Source organism: Clarias gariepinus, chromosome 27 (genome assembly GCF_024256425.1).
Source record: "Clarias gariepinus isolate MV-2021 ecotype Netherlands chromosome 27, CGAR_prim_01v2, whole genome shotgun sequence".
NCBI lineage: Eukaryota > Metazoa > Chordata > Actinopteri > Siluriformes > Clariidae > Clarias > Clarias gariepinus.
In genome coordinates, this window is record NC_071126.1 from 15187732 (window position 1) to 15203803 (window position 16072).

A 16072-nucleotide genomic window follows, 5' to 3' on the forward strand; every position below is an offset into this window, starting at 1 on the left:
CACAAGGAACTTGCAGTGCTGCAGTACAGTAACTCACAGATGTGCACTTGTAATGTTCTAATAGTTTTTTTTTCTAGAGATGTAAACCCTAAACCCTTTTTTTTTTTTTTACCAACCCTGTAGTTCTGCACTTTACAGAAGTTTCATTTCAATGTTTTTTTTTTCCTGGCCCGGATATAAGCTCCACCCCCACCATACACAAAGAAAAATTCTACCTTGATCTTGTTGTTATCACTCACGCACTAGCCTGTATACAGTATCTTAGGGCACAAGACAGGGTGCCAATCCATCACAGGGCACACACACATACACACCCACTCATTCACACACTATGGGCTATTTGGGAATGCCAATTATTCTAATCTGCTTGTCTTTGGGCTGTGGGAGGGAACCGGAGTACCTGGAAGAAACCCACCAAGCACAGGGAAAACTCTACGCACACAGACTCCGGGGCGGGAATCGAACCCGAAACCTGGAGGTACGAGCCACAGTGCTAACCGCTAAGCTGGCATGCCGCTATCTTGTTGTTATCTACACTCCCACGTTCGATATCCTGAGGTCAGGTTCCTGTCTGTGTGGTGTTCTGCATGTGCTGCTTGTGTTCTCCAGTTTCCTCTGACAACATGAGCCTGATTAGAGGGATTGGTGAGTTTGGATCGGCCTTATGTGTGAAAGGGATAAACTCTGGATAACTACAACCTCAACTAGAATAACGCTGAAACTTAGAGGGACAGTTCTGCTTTTTTAAATTTAGGTCCATGTACAGTACAGTAGGTACAGTAAATTGGGGACGAATTACAAAACCCTTGTTCCATGCAAAAATATATTCCAAAGTTCAGTTGAGACACTGAGATCTAATAACTGTAACTCAATTTCCAAAAACTTTAAATATAAGCAAAAATTTCCCTCTGGGATTAATGAAGTTCTTTGAATTTTGAAACTCTTTTCTTTCCCTGGAGTTACTGCTAGTTCCAGGTAACTATACGGAGTGTTTGGTTTAGCTATATAGTATAGCTAATTCCGGTGAAAGAGAAGTATTAAATTTGAACTAAATGCTTGAACGGTTTTTACTCCATTCAGTTTAAAGGAAGTGCAGAAACTTCATACTGTATGAGTCTCAGCTGAAATTTGGAATTTATTTAACCGGAACCAGGGTTGTCGAATTACTTAAATTGTCCTTGCGTTCCGGGTGACAAACTTAACGGTCGTTGAACAGAACAGGAGAATTTATAATGATTAATACCTACTGTATGGTGATGCACTTATATGCGCATCAATTTCAATTTAAGACATGCTTTAATAAAGCCATACTGCCCATTTAAGACTCACTTACTCACCTTCTATAGCGCTTTATCCTGTATTCAGGGTCGCGGGGGGGTCTGGAGCCTATTCCAGGAGGCTTAGGGCAGGAGGCAGTGTACCCCCTAGATAGGATGCCAATGCATCGCAGTGCACACACACACATACATACACACTATGGGCAATTTGGGAACGCCAATTAGGCTAATCTGCTGGTCTTTGGACTGTGGGAGGAAACCAGAGAACTGAGAGAAAACCCACAAAGTACGGGGAGAACATGCGAACTCCATGCACACAGAGACGGGAATCGACCCCGGAGTTGCAAGGCGACTGTGCTAACCACTACACCTCCGTGCCTCTCTTTTCCCTATCCCTATGGTTCCAAGTGGAACCCTTATTATTAATGCTTACCCTTAAAAAAGCCTGTTTTCTAAGAGTCTACTCTACAACTGATTGGTATGCTGATTGCACGATGAGTCTGCACTCGAATTTGTATCGCATTCACGCCTTGAGCGAAAAGGTTTTACATTGCCTAGTGGTTGCCTAGTGGTTGTGCTGGAAGTAACTGTGCCTGGGAATTCTCTGTGACCTTTTAGCAGGGACAAACAGCAGATGTCCTTCAGCCGCGACGTCGTCCCCGCGCGCCTTACCCAGCATTGCTTTCCCCTCGTCCTCCAACTCGAAGCGTAGCGTCTGCAGCTCCTGCTCTGACTGTTGCTTCAGCGTCTCGATTTTCTGCCTGTGGGCCTCTCTTATGGACTGCAACTCCATGTGATGCTGCTGGCGCAGACGCTCCTCCAAATCCTACACCAACACACACACACACACAAACATGGCACAAGCACTTTAGTCTGCGTAAAAAATAAAGCGAGCTGTACTCGCAAACTTTTTGCAAGGCAGAAATTAGAGATGGACTCTAATGGACTTTCTCCAAGCGCCATCAATTAGAGAAGTCCGCGAAATAAATGGCTTTAAAATCAATAAGCACTTACAGATATTAGCAACTTATTGTGGATTTTAAATTGCTCTTTCGTACAGGGTGTAAATGTGAGTGGAGCAGATGTTCTGGCGAGCTAATCTGGTGGGCTGTGCTGCTACCGGTGACGACAGATGCAGAAATCACTGATGAAATACAGGTAAGTGGAGGCGATTACGCTTCTGAACGCTTTAGGAAAGCCTGAACTGCTGCGTCGGCACCGAACGAAGATGTGGGGGAACCTTTCGATAGAGTGGTGAAAAATGAGAAGATTCCAAAAGAATCAGTACGTAACACCTATTTGTTGTTGTAGTTCTGTGTTGTGAAGAGATAATGAACATGGCACACCTGACACCTATCTGCGCTGTTATACTGTATTAACTCACTCCTCGTGCTTCTCTCTCTCTCTCTCCCTCTCGTTCGAACGGTAAGATAAGACTGTGTATAATCGTAAGCCAAAAACAAGCGGAGAGTGCTGAGCTAAAAAAAAATAAAAAGCTAAATAAATATATTCATATGCAAGATACCTTGGTGTCCTGAACACTGGGAATTGCTACAGAGCAACTCAGACCTGTTCCTATTTCAGATTTGAAGAATTAAGAGGACAAAATAGTCTGGATATGAGGCATGGCATGTGCAAGATTTTGGGAACACCGCCCACTTGAAATCACATTACACCTTCCCATCTTGAGCCGGAGGAAAAACGGTAACGCATATTTATCCTGTTCAACAGAAACTTTCTTGTGGAGCGACAATGCTTGTAGATAAATCATTTTCGTTCCTGGAAGCGGAGGTACAACATTTTATTTGATGTTTTACAAATTCCAGTCTCACAGCATACAACTTTTAGCTGTACAGTACAGTGCAGGAATCTTAATCCACCCCCAGTGACCGGAATTGGCTAGTTTAAAGTTAGTTTGTACTGTTTAAATGCTGCTCTCGGTTTTTAAGTGGGAAAACTAATATAAGAAACGGACTACATTTAATGACTCATGTTCAGTGTTGGGGGACGTTACTTTTTAAAGTACCTAATTACATTACAAAATTACTGTCTTTAAAAAGTAATCAGTTACATTACAGCGTTACTTTCTGATAAAAGTAACTAGTTCGAGTACTTTTCCGTTGCAGAAAATTAAAACTCCTTTGTGATTGCTCATGCATGTTGTTTTATTCAACCTTTATAATAATTCTACCATCATCACTCAGCGAAGTTTGGCCCATAATTTGTTAACTACTAATACCCCTATCTCACCTACGCGGTTCCGCACAGTAGCCGTAAATACGGTTTATCATGATTCACCGCGAGTTTTGGCGCTGTGATTAGGTTTCCATCTTTCAAACCGAGTCAAACCGCATAGGTGAGATTGGGGTATAACAGCAGGGGGCGGGTTATTGGGGGCGGGGCTTGTAGGACGACTTTTACACACACTAACGGAATGACTGCTGTCTGGCTCACGGATTACATAAATAGTCTAAATAACGGATTACATTTAAAAAAATATATAACTAAATAACTAAGTACTTAAATAGCGGACCTAACGCGTTAGATTACTCGTTACATCAAAAAAGTAATCCAAGTACTCTAACGCCTTACACCCAACACTGGTTGTTTTTGGATAAAGCTAAGGTATAACACTTTCAAGTTATAACACTTTTTTTAAAGATGAGTGTCTTCAAATTGTAAGACAAAAAAGTAATATCTAATCGGGATATTCATTTAAAAAAAATCATGATATATGATACTGAACCGTAATATTAATTAATCCGACACCTACAGTAGGTACTGTGATAATATCGACTGATACGGGTGGAGACTTTTGATTCCCATCCCTACTGCAAAGTGCCTAAAGATACAATTTCGAAAAAGGGTGATTTATACAACAACCTAAGCAGCAACCTCATTTCCCCTCTCATCTGTTCCAACCACTCAGCATTCAGCATCACCAGTATACTAATCATGATCATCTGCACCGGTTTCTCACTGGTTCATAAAGCTCGGCAAAAAATAATAGCCAAAGAAGTTTTTTCACTAAGCCTGAAGAAGTATTTCTTAAAACTACATTAAAAATACAAGAAAGTCTGAAACTCTTTGAAAGTAAAGTGTAAAGAAATGAGGGGTGGATAAAGACTTTTGCACAGTACTATAGAACCAATATGCATAAAAAACACAGAAAAACACATTTGCCTGTAAATGTAGTGTGATGGGATTTTCATCACACACCAAGACAAATCAGTGATAAAAGCTGGGCGCTATCAGAGCAGGACAGCTGTGCTCTAAATGACACAATGCTTTCTAGTTGTTTTTTTTCTTTTTCTCTTTTAAATAACGTGATGTGTCTGTTCGATGGAAATTTCAGCACAGTTCTTGTAGAGTCATGCAACTGATTGCTTTTTTCCATTGGTTAGATTCAAGTTTGTAGCTTTTAGTTTCTGTTCTTTTGGTTTCTGTCACTCGCATTACTTACGATCTTGCCCTTGCCACTTTTCTATGGCAGCTTAGATGAGACCAACACCATGGTATCATTTTTATTGATTTGTTATTAGACCACTCCATCTTAAATTTTTTTTTGTCTTATCTTTCCTGCTCTTTATGTTAACTGGATTTCCTTCTTTAATCTCAACTATAATACTGTGCATAAGTCTTGAGCCACCCATCATTTCTTCATAAGAGTCAGACTTTCTTCTATTTTTGATGTATTCTTGAGGAATAGTTCAAAGACACTGCCAATGCAGTCAAAGCATACCTCGACAGAAAAAAAAAACATGATAGAACACTATCAGCCTCCCCAAAGCCCAGATCAATATTATTGAAGCAGTGTGGGAACATATGATGGAGAACGGAACGAAAGGCAGCCTTCGTCCAAAGAAGAGTGTTGGAAGGTCCTTCAAGGAGCCTGGAGAACTACAGTATTCCTGAAGACTACTTAACGAAATTACAAAAAATGTTGCCTAAGAGAATTGACTTTGAAGCTTTTTAGAATTATACAAACTCTCTCGCTGCAATAAATCACTGTACTGTAGCAATCGTCTCATTTTCTCAATGAGAAATGGCTTAAAACTTTCCTGGAAGTACACTTGCACAACATGTTGTTGGAGTAAAATATTCGATATTAGTGTGAAAGTGAGTTATGGTTCCCAAATTACTAATTTATCAATAACTACAAGGGGTCACCACAGCTCATCATCTGCCTCCATCATGTTCTACCCTCTGCTTCCTCTTCTCTCACCCCAACTAACTTCATGTCCTCTCTCACTGCATCCATAAATCTCCTCTTTGGTCTTCCTCTAGACCTCCTGCCTGGCAGTTCCATCCTCAGCATCCTTCTACCGATATCGATATGCTCACAATCTCTCCTCTGAACATGTCCAAGCCACCTTAATCTGGCCTCTCTGACTTTATACAGTGGTGTGAAAAACTATTTGCCCCCTTCCTGATTTCTTATTCTTTTGCATGTTTGTCACACAAAATGTTTCTGATCATCAAACACATTTAACTATTAGTCAAAAATAACACAAGTAAACACAAAATGCAATTTTTAAATGATGGTTTATATTATTTAGGGAGAAAAAGAATCTAAACCTACATGGCCCTGTGTGAAAAAGTAATTGCCCCCTGAACCTAATAACTGGTTGGGCCACCCTTAGCAGCAATAACTGCAATCAAGCGTTTGCGATAACTTGCAACGAGTCTTTTACAGCGCTCTGGAGGAATTTTGGCCCACTCATCTTTGCAGAATTGTTGTAATTCAGCTTTATTTGAGATTTTTTTTTAGCATGAACTGCCTTTTTAAGGTCAGGCCACAACATCTCAATAGGATTCAGGTCAGGACTTTGACAAGGCCACTCCAAAGTCTATATTTTGTTTTTCTTCAGCCATTCAGAGGTGGATTTGCTGGTGTGTTTTGGGTCATTGTCCTGCTGCAGCACCTAAGATCGCTTCAGCTTGAGTTGACGAACAGATGGCCGGACATTCTCCTTCAGGATTTTTTGGTAGATAGTAGAATTCATGGTTCCATCTATCACAGCAAGCCTTCCAGGTCCTGAAGCAGCAAAACAACCCCAGACCATCACACTACCACCACCATATTTTACTGTTGGTATGATGTTCTTTTTCTGTAATTCTGTGTTACTTTTACGCCAGATGTAACGGGACACGCACCTTCCAAAAAGTTCAACTTTTGTCTCGTCGGTCCACAAGGTATTTTCCCAAAAGTCTTGGCAATTATTGAGATGTTTTTTAGCAAAATTGATACGAGCCTTAATGTTCTTTTTGCTTTAAAAGTGGTTTGCGCCTTGGAAATCTGCCATGCAGGCCGTTTTTGCCCAGTCTCTTTCTTATGGTGGAGTCGTGAACACTGACCTTAATTGAGGCAAGTGAGGCCTGCAGTTCTTTAGATGTTGTCCTGGGGTCTTTTGTGGCCTCTCGGATGAGTTGTCTCTGCGCTCTTGGGGTAATTTTGGTCGGCCGGCCACTCCTGGGAAGGTTCACCACTGTTCCATGTTTTTGCCATCTGTGGATAATGGCTCTCACTGTGGTTCGCTGGAGTCCCAAAGCTTTAGAAATGGCTTTATAACCTTTACCAGACTGATAGATCTCAATTACTTTTGTTCTCATTTGTTCCTGAATTTCTTTGGATCTTGGCATGATGTCTAGCTTTTGAGGTGCTTTTGGTCTACTTCTCTGTGTCAGGTAGCTCCTATTTAAGTGATTTCTTGATTGAAACAGGTGTGGCAGTACTCAGGCCTGGGGGTGACTACAGAAATTGAACTCAGGTGTGATAAACCACAGGTAAGTTATTTTTTAACAAGGGGGGCAATCACTTTTTCACACAGGGCCATGTAGATTTGGAGTTTTTTTTCTCCCTTAATAACGTAAACCTTCATTTAAAAACTGCATGTTGTGTTCAATTATGTTATCTTTGACTAATACTTGATGGTTTTTGATGAGCAGAAACATTTAAGTGTGACAAACATGCAAAAGAATAAGAAATCAGGGAGGGGGCAAATAGTTTTTCATACCACTGTAAATGAATAATAATAATAAAAAAAAACTAAATGATTCCTCATGTTCCTAGAACCACTCTTTTCCAACCTGAGTCCTGGCGCTACCAGGCAAGAACAAGTCCACATATGTGATAACCTGGTCATTCAGTATATTCAGGTCGTCAGCTGACTCTATTTTCTTGCCACATAACGTTGCTGAGCCTAAACCTGACCAACCCCAGATCATAACTTGTACAGGCTTGTACAGTGGGCACTATGCATGATGTGTGCATCGCTTCATGTGCTGTCCTTCTTAGCCTGACACACTCATCACTCTGGAATAAGGTCAGTCTGAACTCATCGGATCACATCGCCTTTTTTTTCCAGTTCAGCCTTTCTGCTCCCTAGCAAACTAATGTTTAAAAAAAAATTTTTTTTTTATTAGTCTTACAAGTGGTTTTCTTCTGGCTACAGAGCAGTTTAGTGCCAATCCTGTGAGTTCTTATCACGTTGTGCATGAAAATTACTTGCACTATTAAACATAGCTGTTATTTTTACTGTAGATTTTTTTTTTTTTTATGATTCTAATTTATTTTCCAGACATTTCTTGTCCAAGGCTTTCATTTATAATTTTTATTTATTCATTAAGGTTATTTTCTTTATCTGATGCAGTCCAATAATTTGACCATTTGGAAATGGCATTTTACACAAAATTCTTGCAGTTTTATTCGATTTGCATAATAAATAATAATAATAATAATAATAATAATAATAATAATAATAATCTGGATAAATCATAATTACATAATTTGATTACGAAATTTCACCACTAACAATTTTCACAATTTAATGATGAATTGTTTAGTAGTTCATCTAAACTGCTTTATTTATGATTCATAAATGTTCATTCATCTTCAAGATAAGAATCAAGCTCAGGATGGAACCAGCGATTCTACAGCTAACTAAAGGACCTGCCACATCGCGCTTACAGACATAAAATCTGTGTTTAATCCTGAGTCGTCAGCTTTGGCTCTGCAGAAATACTTGTAAGGAAGAAAAGGTTTAGCCCTTGACAGTCATCCAGACAGCTATCGGGAGACATGTCTCGCCTCGTCTTCTGGACATGCACACAAACCCACACGCATAACATAAACCCTCTCCATCACAAAGACAACAACCTCAGAAGGAGCAAAAACACCCAGAAGTGCCATGCCCCTGCCTTCAGCCTGACTGACAAGATTCCCAAAACCGCCTTACTCTCGAATTCACACGCAGCAGCATCCAAGACACCTCTGAATTCTCAGCACATTCGGTACAAGCTCTGTAGCAACCTTCCCACAAGACAGGATCCCATTTGCACCTCCACAAGTGCTACTCGCATGGTAGCAGACGGATATGATCTGAGGTCTAGCTTCTCCTACTGTGGAGGAGTGGCAGTGTGTGTATAAATAACATACGGCTCGGATACATTATGCTTCACCACTGAATGCATTACACTCAGTGAAAAACTAGAATAAAGATAGCATTCACACAACAAGCATAATGAGGGGGGAAAAAAAACATCAATATAAACTCATGAGACTCATCTCTAAGAAAAGAGATTTGTGGGAGTTTGCTTTGAGCAGGGAACCGGATAAATCAAACTAAAACTGATAAACCTGTAAATGCCAAAAGCAAAAAGCTGAAATAAGATTTGATTCGATCGTGGTGTGTAGATGGAGCACTCAGCAGAAGCGTCAGAAAACTGGATAGACGACCTTGCCAGGACTGGGCTCTGTAGGCTCACCAAAGTATTTTTTTCCCCATCTCTTGTTCAATTAACAATGAGAGAAAGAGAATTTATTATTGAATTTTGCTTGCAAAACAATATATGTTTTATGTACCATTAATAAAATACATCTATTAAAAGTCTGCTTCACAATCTGCTTTCTCAGGTTGTGGTCAAGCATCACATGGAGAGGTGCAGGATGAACCAGCAAGTGACATATTCTGTAATGAATAACCCATGGTGTCTTGCCAGCAGTTTATTTATGTCTGTCTTTATGCTTGCAGAAAAGGATATGAGAGAGAGAAAGAGAGAGAGAGAGAGAGAGAGAGAGAGAGAGAGAGAGAGAGAGAGCTGAGAATGTGCTTGCGTGTGTGCATAATAAAAATCCCCAAGGAAAATAAAAAACTATTGATGACTTACTGTACTTGGGCTGCCTCCAATCCATTAATACCCAAATGACATCACAACTGTGTTGACACACAGATTTTTTGTCAAAATAGTTTAAAGAAATATGATTCATTGAAATGGAATGAAAAAAAAATAAATAATAAAATAACAGAAAGAAACTCACTAGGCGTTCTTAAGAAAACTTTTAAATGATAAGAAAATGCACTTTGTGGAAAAGTAAGGAACTTTTTCGCAAAATTTGCTCTGTTCCTCCACGGATTGGACTTGTTTGTCCAGCACGGCCCACAGCACACATGCTTGATTGGATTGAGATTTGGAGAATTTGGAAGCCTAGCCAACCTTAAACACCTTGAACTTTTTGTCATGCTCCTCAAACCACTTCTGTACAATGTTTGCAGTGTGCCGCTGCGCATTATCCTGCTGAATTAGCCCAATGCCATCAGGGAGTACTACTGCCACGAAGGAAGTGTTCTTGGTCTGCAACCGTCCTTAAGTAGGTTATAGGAGTCAAAAGTAACATCCGCAGCAAACTCAGGACACATCGGCCAGGGCATCACATTGTCCCGTTGGCTTTTTTTTTTTTTTATGCATTTTTTAAACCTGTTACTCTGATGTTAAAGAAAATGGAAACTATTCGAGACACCCCCTTGGTGCAACCTATTGGTGTAAAGTCCAGTTCTGATGGTTATCTTCCCATGGTATCTTTTGGCATAACCAGAGGTTAGCATGGGCACTCAGAGTGGTCTGCAGCTACTCAGCCCCATAAACAGCAAGCAAAAGTGTATCAGAACACAGTATCAAATCCAGCATTAATGGTTTTCAAGCAATTTGTGCTATAGTAGCTCTTCTGTGGGATCAGATTTCACAGGCTGGCCTTCAGCCCCCATAAGCATCATGTCTAGCCCTTCCTAGGCTTACTTTTGGTAAATACCAACCACTGCATACCAGGAACACCGAACAAGACCTGCTGTTTCGAGAGAGGCTCTGACCCAGTCGTCCAGTTACAGTATCACAATGTCGCCTGGTCACAATGTCAAAGTCGCTCAGATCCGAAAGCTTGAACGTTTTCCCTGCTTCCAGCACATCAACTTAGAGAAATGACTGTTCATTTGCTGCCTGTAACCTTTCCATGACAGATGCCATTGTAATAAGATAATCCATGTTATTCACGTCACCTGTCAGTGGTTTTAATGTTGCGGTTGATGAGTGTGTATAATCTTTGTAGTTAAACATGTCAAGAGAGAGTAAATACTCGCTAGACACCAACAATATGTTCCGTGCAGTATGTAATGTGATGAAAAAATATCATAGATCACAACATCGATTGCTAACCATGCAAACCTGATGTCAGGGTCAGGGGTAGTAGGGTCAGTTAAGGTTCAGGAGTTGGACTGCTGATTAGAAGGTCCCAGGTTCAAACCACGTACGAATATTTTACCTACTGATTTCGGTATGTTACGTTTCCCACCAGCCAAAGAAATCTTTTAAGTGGCGCACTATGTGAGAACAGTAATCGACCATTTATCAGGGAGTTCGAGACATGTCACTCATTTCAGCACAAGGGCAGGCTGACAGTTAGCTGGCCTTAATTTACACAATCACACGTTTCACTTAATTACCACGTCTGTGAAATTCAATAAGGTTGAAGAGGCCAATGAGGCAGTTAGGCCTGTTAACATATGCCAATTAAATCAGAAATGAAATGTGCTCTTATGCCAGAGGGAGTCGTACTGGATTTGTGTGGATTTGCTGGTAATGGAGAAAACTGGAAATAATCAGGAGTCACAATTAGATCACAGGCCACTGGTAAATGCTTCGGACTGAACGGAAAGCATAAATTCCTCTAAAATGTTACTAAAACGCAACAATTAAACAATGTTGTGTACCATTGTGTTTCTGTTATTCATTAGTCTCAGTGAATTTTTATATTTTATCGAATTAAACTGTAATACTAATTTGTTTTATAGAAGCCCACTGAGCTGGGAGTCAATGAGAGCTTCAAATGTTGTTTTTTGTATTTTTTGTATTTTTTTTCCTTGTAAAAATGTCTGCAGTTATTTTGCTTTCATTCTATTAATTTATGTTTTTTATAGTAAATTAATAGTTTACACATATCCGGGTTATGTTTATGTCCACTATCCTTGTTTTTTCACTTTTACATCCAAGCAAGATCATCAGGACCATCTGTTCTGCTCTGGCTCTTCGGACGACGTGGGTAGATAAAATAACACGTCACTGTGGTAAGACTTGTGCATAGTCTTGTGTGGAGAAAATGATGTGCTTATTTTGCCTGGAAATGAGGCAACCCTCCTCCTAACACGCCTGCATTCGATGCTTTCTTCTATGGGACAAAGGATCCAAAAGGAGTACATGAGGCCATGAGGAGAAGACAAAAAATATCCCAAGTCCTGCTTTTTAATTTTTTTTTACCATGACAACAATAAAAAAGGGAGCATACTTTCTTCTCTACCAAACCTCCTATTACTTATTGAAAGGCGGTGAATAAATCAACAGTGAAATGTACCCTCTTAGCAGAGCCCCTGCTTAGACATGCTAGTGCTGGGCTTCAGAGCTGTAAGGTGTAAAAACGAGCCCTACTGATGGATCTCTACCCAGTACAACGGAGACACTCGTAATGAATAATGAAAGAACAGATGGAAAAGGACCCTTATTTTAACAGCTCTGTAGCTGGGCAGAACTTTTACAGAGACTGCACAGGGGTCGACTGACTCCATTCGGAGCACTGAAACTCTATAGCATGGTAGTGAATGACGCCAGGCCCAATTCTTTTTCCACTTTCGATTTGGTTAAATATTAATAGCCGTTGTTTAAAGTGTTGATGGTTAATAAATAGCTGTTTAACCTGTGGTTCGGGTTTATGCGAAAGCTAAAGCTGTTGTCTGCCTGGTCTGCAAACTGCTGGAAAAGTTACAAGCTATAAGATAAGTTGTAAAACCATGAGACCATGGACCATGAGATGATTAAATTCCCCAACTGTACTGAAATCATGCCAGCTCGATGTCTGATTTTAACCGAACCACGAGGCCCCTTGCCAGTATAAACTGTGAATTGTTATCTGCGCTGTCAGCAATGCGGGGCAAGGCATCGGTTATGTGAAGGTAATTAGACATAGTGAGCTGTGTATTACATTTAATCCATTTAATGTGAAAGTCTGGGAAAATGTGCCATCCAAATAAAATCCATTTCACACCACTATTTCACTTTATAACCCAAAGCAATCTGATTCCGACAACCTTAACTTGTGCGGACTCCTTAATTGACTTTATAACCAAGAATTTTTTGCATGGGCTTTTTTTTCTCAAACCAATATCAGCTTTTTCAAACTAAGAATGTTCATTTTATTACACTTTACCTTAGTGAATTAAAAGCAAATAGCTTTTTATACACACTCACACACACACACACACACACACACACACACACACACACACACACCGACACCGACACCGACATACACACCGACACCGACACCGACATACACACCGACACACACACACACACACACACAATAAGCACAAAGAGTATAATATAAACATCATATTGCCTCTTCTAACTACCGGTGTCCCTCAGGGTTGTGTTTTATCCCCTCTTCTGTTTTCATTCTGTACAAAACAGATGAAGAACTAGAGCAGAACCTCTGATTTTTTCCAACATACACATAACATGCTGGACCCGGTAGAAACCATTCAGAGCTCCTTGTATGAAATGAATACTAATAAACAAAGTTTTTTTTTTTTTATGCTAGTCTAACAGTATTATATGTTCAAGCTGTTTATGATGTAACATCGATTAAACTGTTGACAAATTGTAAATGAATACATTTTCATGATTATCATTATCATCATCATTTTTTAAATATGAATTTCTATTTCTATTAAAAATGCCCTACTAAAGCTGTATTATTTATTTATTATAGCTGTTGTGACAAAGAGTAAAAATCTTTAGAAGATTGCATTTGCAAACGCAAAGTCAGCGTAAAAAAGGAGATTTCTTTTTTTTTTTTTTTTTTAGTGGCCATACACTTAACCGTTTAAGATGCTTCCCTTAGGTGGACAGTCCAGAAAAACAGCTAATAAACAACACATAAAATATATTTTATTGCTTAAAACCTCTCAGTGAAAATATGAACTCACTAAGCACTTATTCCGTTCACAAAGTGCCTGTGGTGAATGTTACCTTTTGTTTTTTTTGCTTGTTTTATCTGTGTTTTATTGTTCTCTTGAATATTTTTGTATGCCTAGTGTTTCATGGTGGGGACAATAAGGTCCAGAGGCAGTAAATCAAGCAAGTAGTTCTGAAATGTCTAGTAGTAGTAGGTCATAGCAGTTGGATTTGTGGTATAATCTTGAACGGATCTCTTCGAAAAGTGGCTCTTGTGAAGTTTCCCTACTTAAATGAGAACTCAGCTCACGGAGAAATATAAGGGACGACATCATAACACTGGTAATGACTATAGCTCAGAGCAAATGACAGCAAGCACTCAGTTGATGCTAAAGCTATTTGTTGCCCAGAAAAAAAGGAAATGGAACTGCACTGAACCAGACAGGATTACCATCAAATTTTCCACTTGCACTGATCCACTGGTAGAGCAGAGCAAGATATCCTCCTGAAAGGCTGGAGACTAAAGTTTTCTATAGGTGCACCCACAGCTGCTTTGGTGTCTTGCTGGCTATTAAGTCAGTTGTCCTATCCATCAGACAGTGCTTCATTATGCATGAAGGTAGGCAGCTGTAGTTGGCTGCCTACCCGGAGTTAGTCACTGAAGATTTTAGGTAATCCTCAGGCGTCAAACGAATGCAGCTTTTATAAGACAGTTATTCATGCAGGAGTTAACGATATATATCAGAGGAAACTACGCGTAAAATTGTACAGGCATGTAAATTAGAAACAGTACTATGCATTGTTGTAATATGATCTGGCCATCTCTTGTTCACATCCCAATCCAGCAAGGTAATGTAATCTAGATTAATGTTCCCTGAGCTGTTGGATATACGAGTGGTACTCTGAAAACAACGACAGCTTTATAAATAACTGCACTACATTCAAGTCTGGCCATTCATAATAGAACAGACTGTCAGGGCAGAGTAGGACAGGCAAGGAGAACAGAGTAGGACAGGCAGGGGTTACAGAGTGGGACAGGCAATGGGAACAGAGTGGGACAGACAGGGGTAACTGAGTGGGACAGGCAATGGGAACAGAGTGGGACAGGCAGGAAGGACAGAGCGAGACATGCAGGGGAAAGAGAGTGAGGCAGACAGGGAGAACAGAGTGGGACACACTGGGAGAACAGAGTGGGACACACGGGAAGAACAGAGTGGTACAGGCAGGGGGAACAGAGTGGGACAGGCAGGGGGAACAGAGTGAGGGAGACAGGAAGAACAGAGTGAGGGAGACGGGGAGAACAGAGTAGGACAGATAGGAGAAACAGAGTGGGACAGATAGGAGAAACACAGTTGGACAGGCAGGGGGAACAGAGTGGGACAGGCAGGGGGAACAGAGTGGGACAGGCAGGGAGAACAGAGTGGGACACACGGGGAGAACAGAGTGGGACAGACATACAGGGCCTGGGACAGGCAGGGCGAACAAAGTGGGACAGAAAGGAGGAACAGAGTGAGGGAGATGGGGAGAAAAGAGCAGGACAGATAGGAGAAAGAGAGTGGGACAGGCAGGGGGAACAGAGTGGTATGGACAGGGAGAACAAAGTGGGACGGAAAGGAAGAACAGAGTAAGAGAGACGGGAAGAACAGAGTGAGGGAGATGGGGAGAACAGAGTGAAGGAGACAGGGGGAACAGAGTGAGGGAGACAGGGGGAACAGAGTGAGGGAGATGGTGTGAACAAAGTGAGGCAGATGGGGAGAACAGAGTGGGACAGGTAGAAGAATAAGAGTGGGACAAACAGGGAGAACGAAGTTGGCAGACGGGAAAAACAGAGTAAGACAGACGAACGTGTGGCTGTCCAGATGGACAGGAGAGAACGAGACAGATAGACGGGACAGAGTGAGACAGACATACAGGGCAAAGTGAAACAGGTGGGTAGGGCAGAGTGAGATAAACGGGCAACACAGAGTCAGACAGACAGACGGGGAAGAGTGAGACAGATGTAGAGAACAAAATCAGACATATGGGCGGGGCAGAGTGACACGGGCAGGTGGGGCAGAGTGAGACAGATGGGAGGGGCAGAGTGGCGGTAAGCTGGTTTAGAGCTCCACCAGAGTGAGGGCGCAAATAGAGAAAAAGACACCTAGTAATTATAAATACGGTATGATGCTTATAAACAAGAGAGACCTTGAGGTCGTGCTGGCACGCCTCCTGCAGGTCATGGATGGCGCAGCAGTGGGCCTCACGCAGACGATCCTCCCTTCGCTGGTGCTCCAACTCCATCTCCTGCAGCTGCTGGCCCAGGTGCTCTCGCTCCTGATTAAATTGAGCCTGCAGCTGCTGCAGAGAATGTTGTGACTGTGACAGCTGCATCTCCAGACTCTGCTTCAACAGTGAAATCTGCACCGACAAAAGAGAGAGAGATAAAGGGAGGGAAGGAGGGGTGCAAAGAGAGGACACCGTTATCAATGTGATGTGAAAACAACATAGCAGAGACCTACAATCTGTCAAATGTGTCC

At 41.2% G+C, this 16072-nt stretch overlaps 1 protein-coding gene across 3 annotated transcripts in view; it reads right to left on the reverse strand.

Moving 5' to 3' along the window:
* Nucleotides 1–16072, reverse strand: part of fam184ab (family with sequence similarity 184 member Ab) — a 143000-nt gene that overhangs the window by 28441 nt on the left and 98487 nt on the right. For all 3 annotated transcript variants that reach the window (XR_008356585.1, XM_053489086.1, XM_053489087.1), the window contains 2 exons: nt 15741–15953; nt 1950–2103 (listed from right to left, as the gene is read on the reverse strand). Coding sequence is in view for 2 of the 3 variants with exons in the window: in XM_053489086.1 (XP_053345061.1) it covers nt 1950–2103; nt 15741–15953 (367 nt within the window). In the remaining variant the exon portion in view is untranslated. The remainder of the gene's footprint in view (nt 1–1949; nt 2104–15740; nt 15954–16072) is intronic.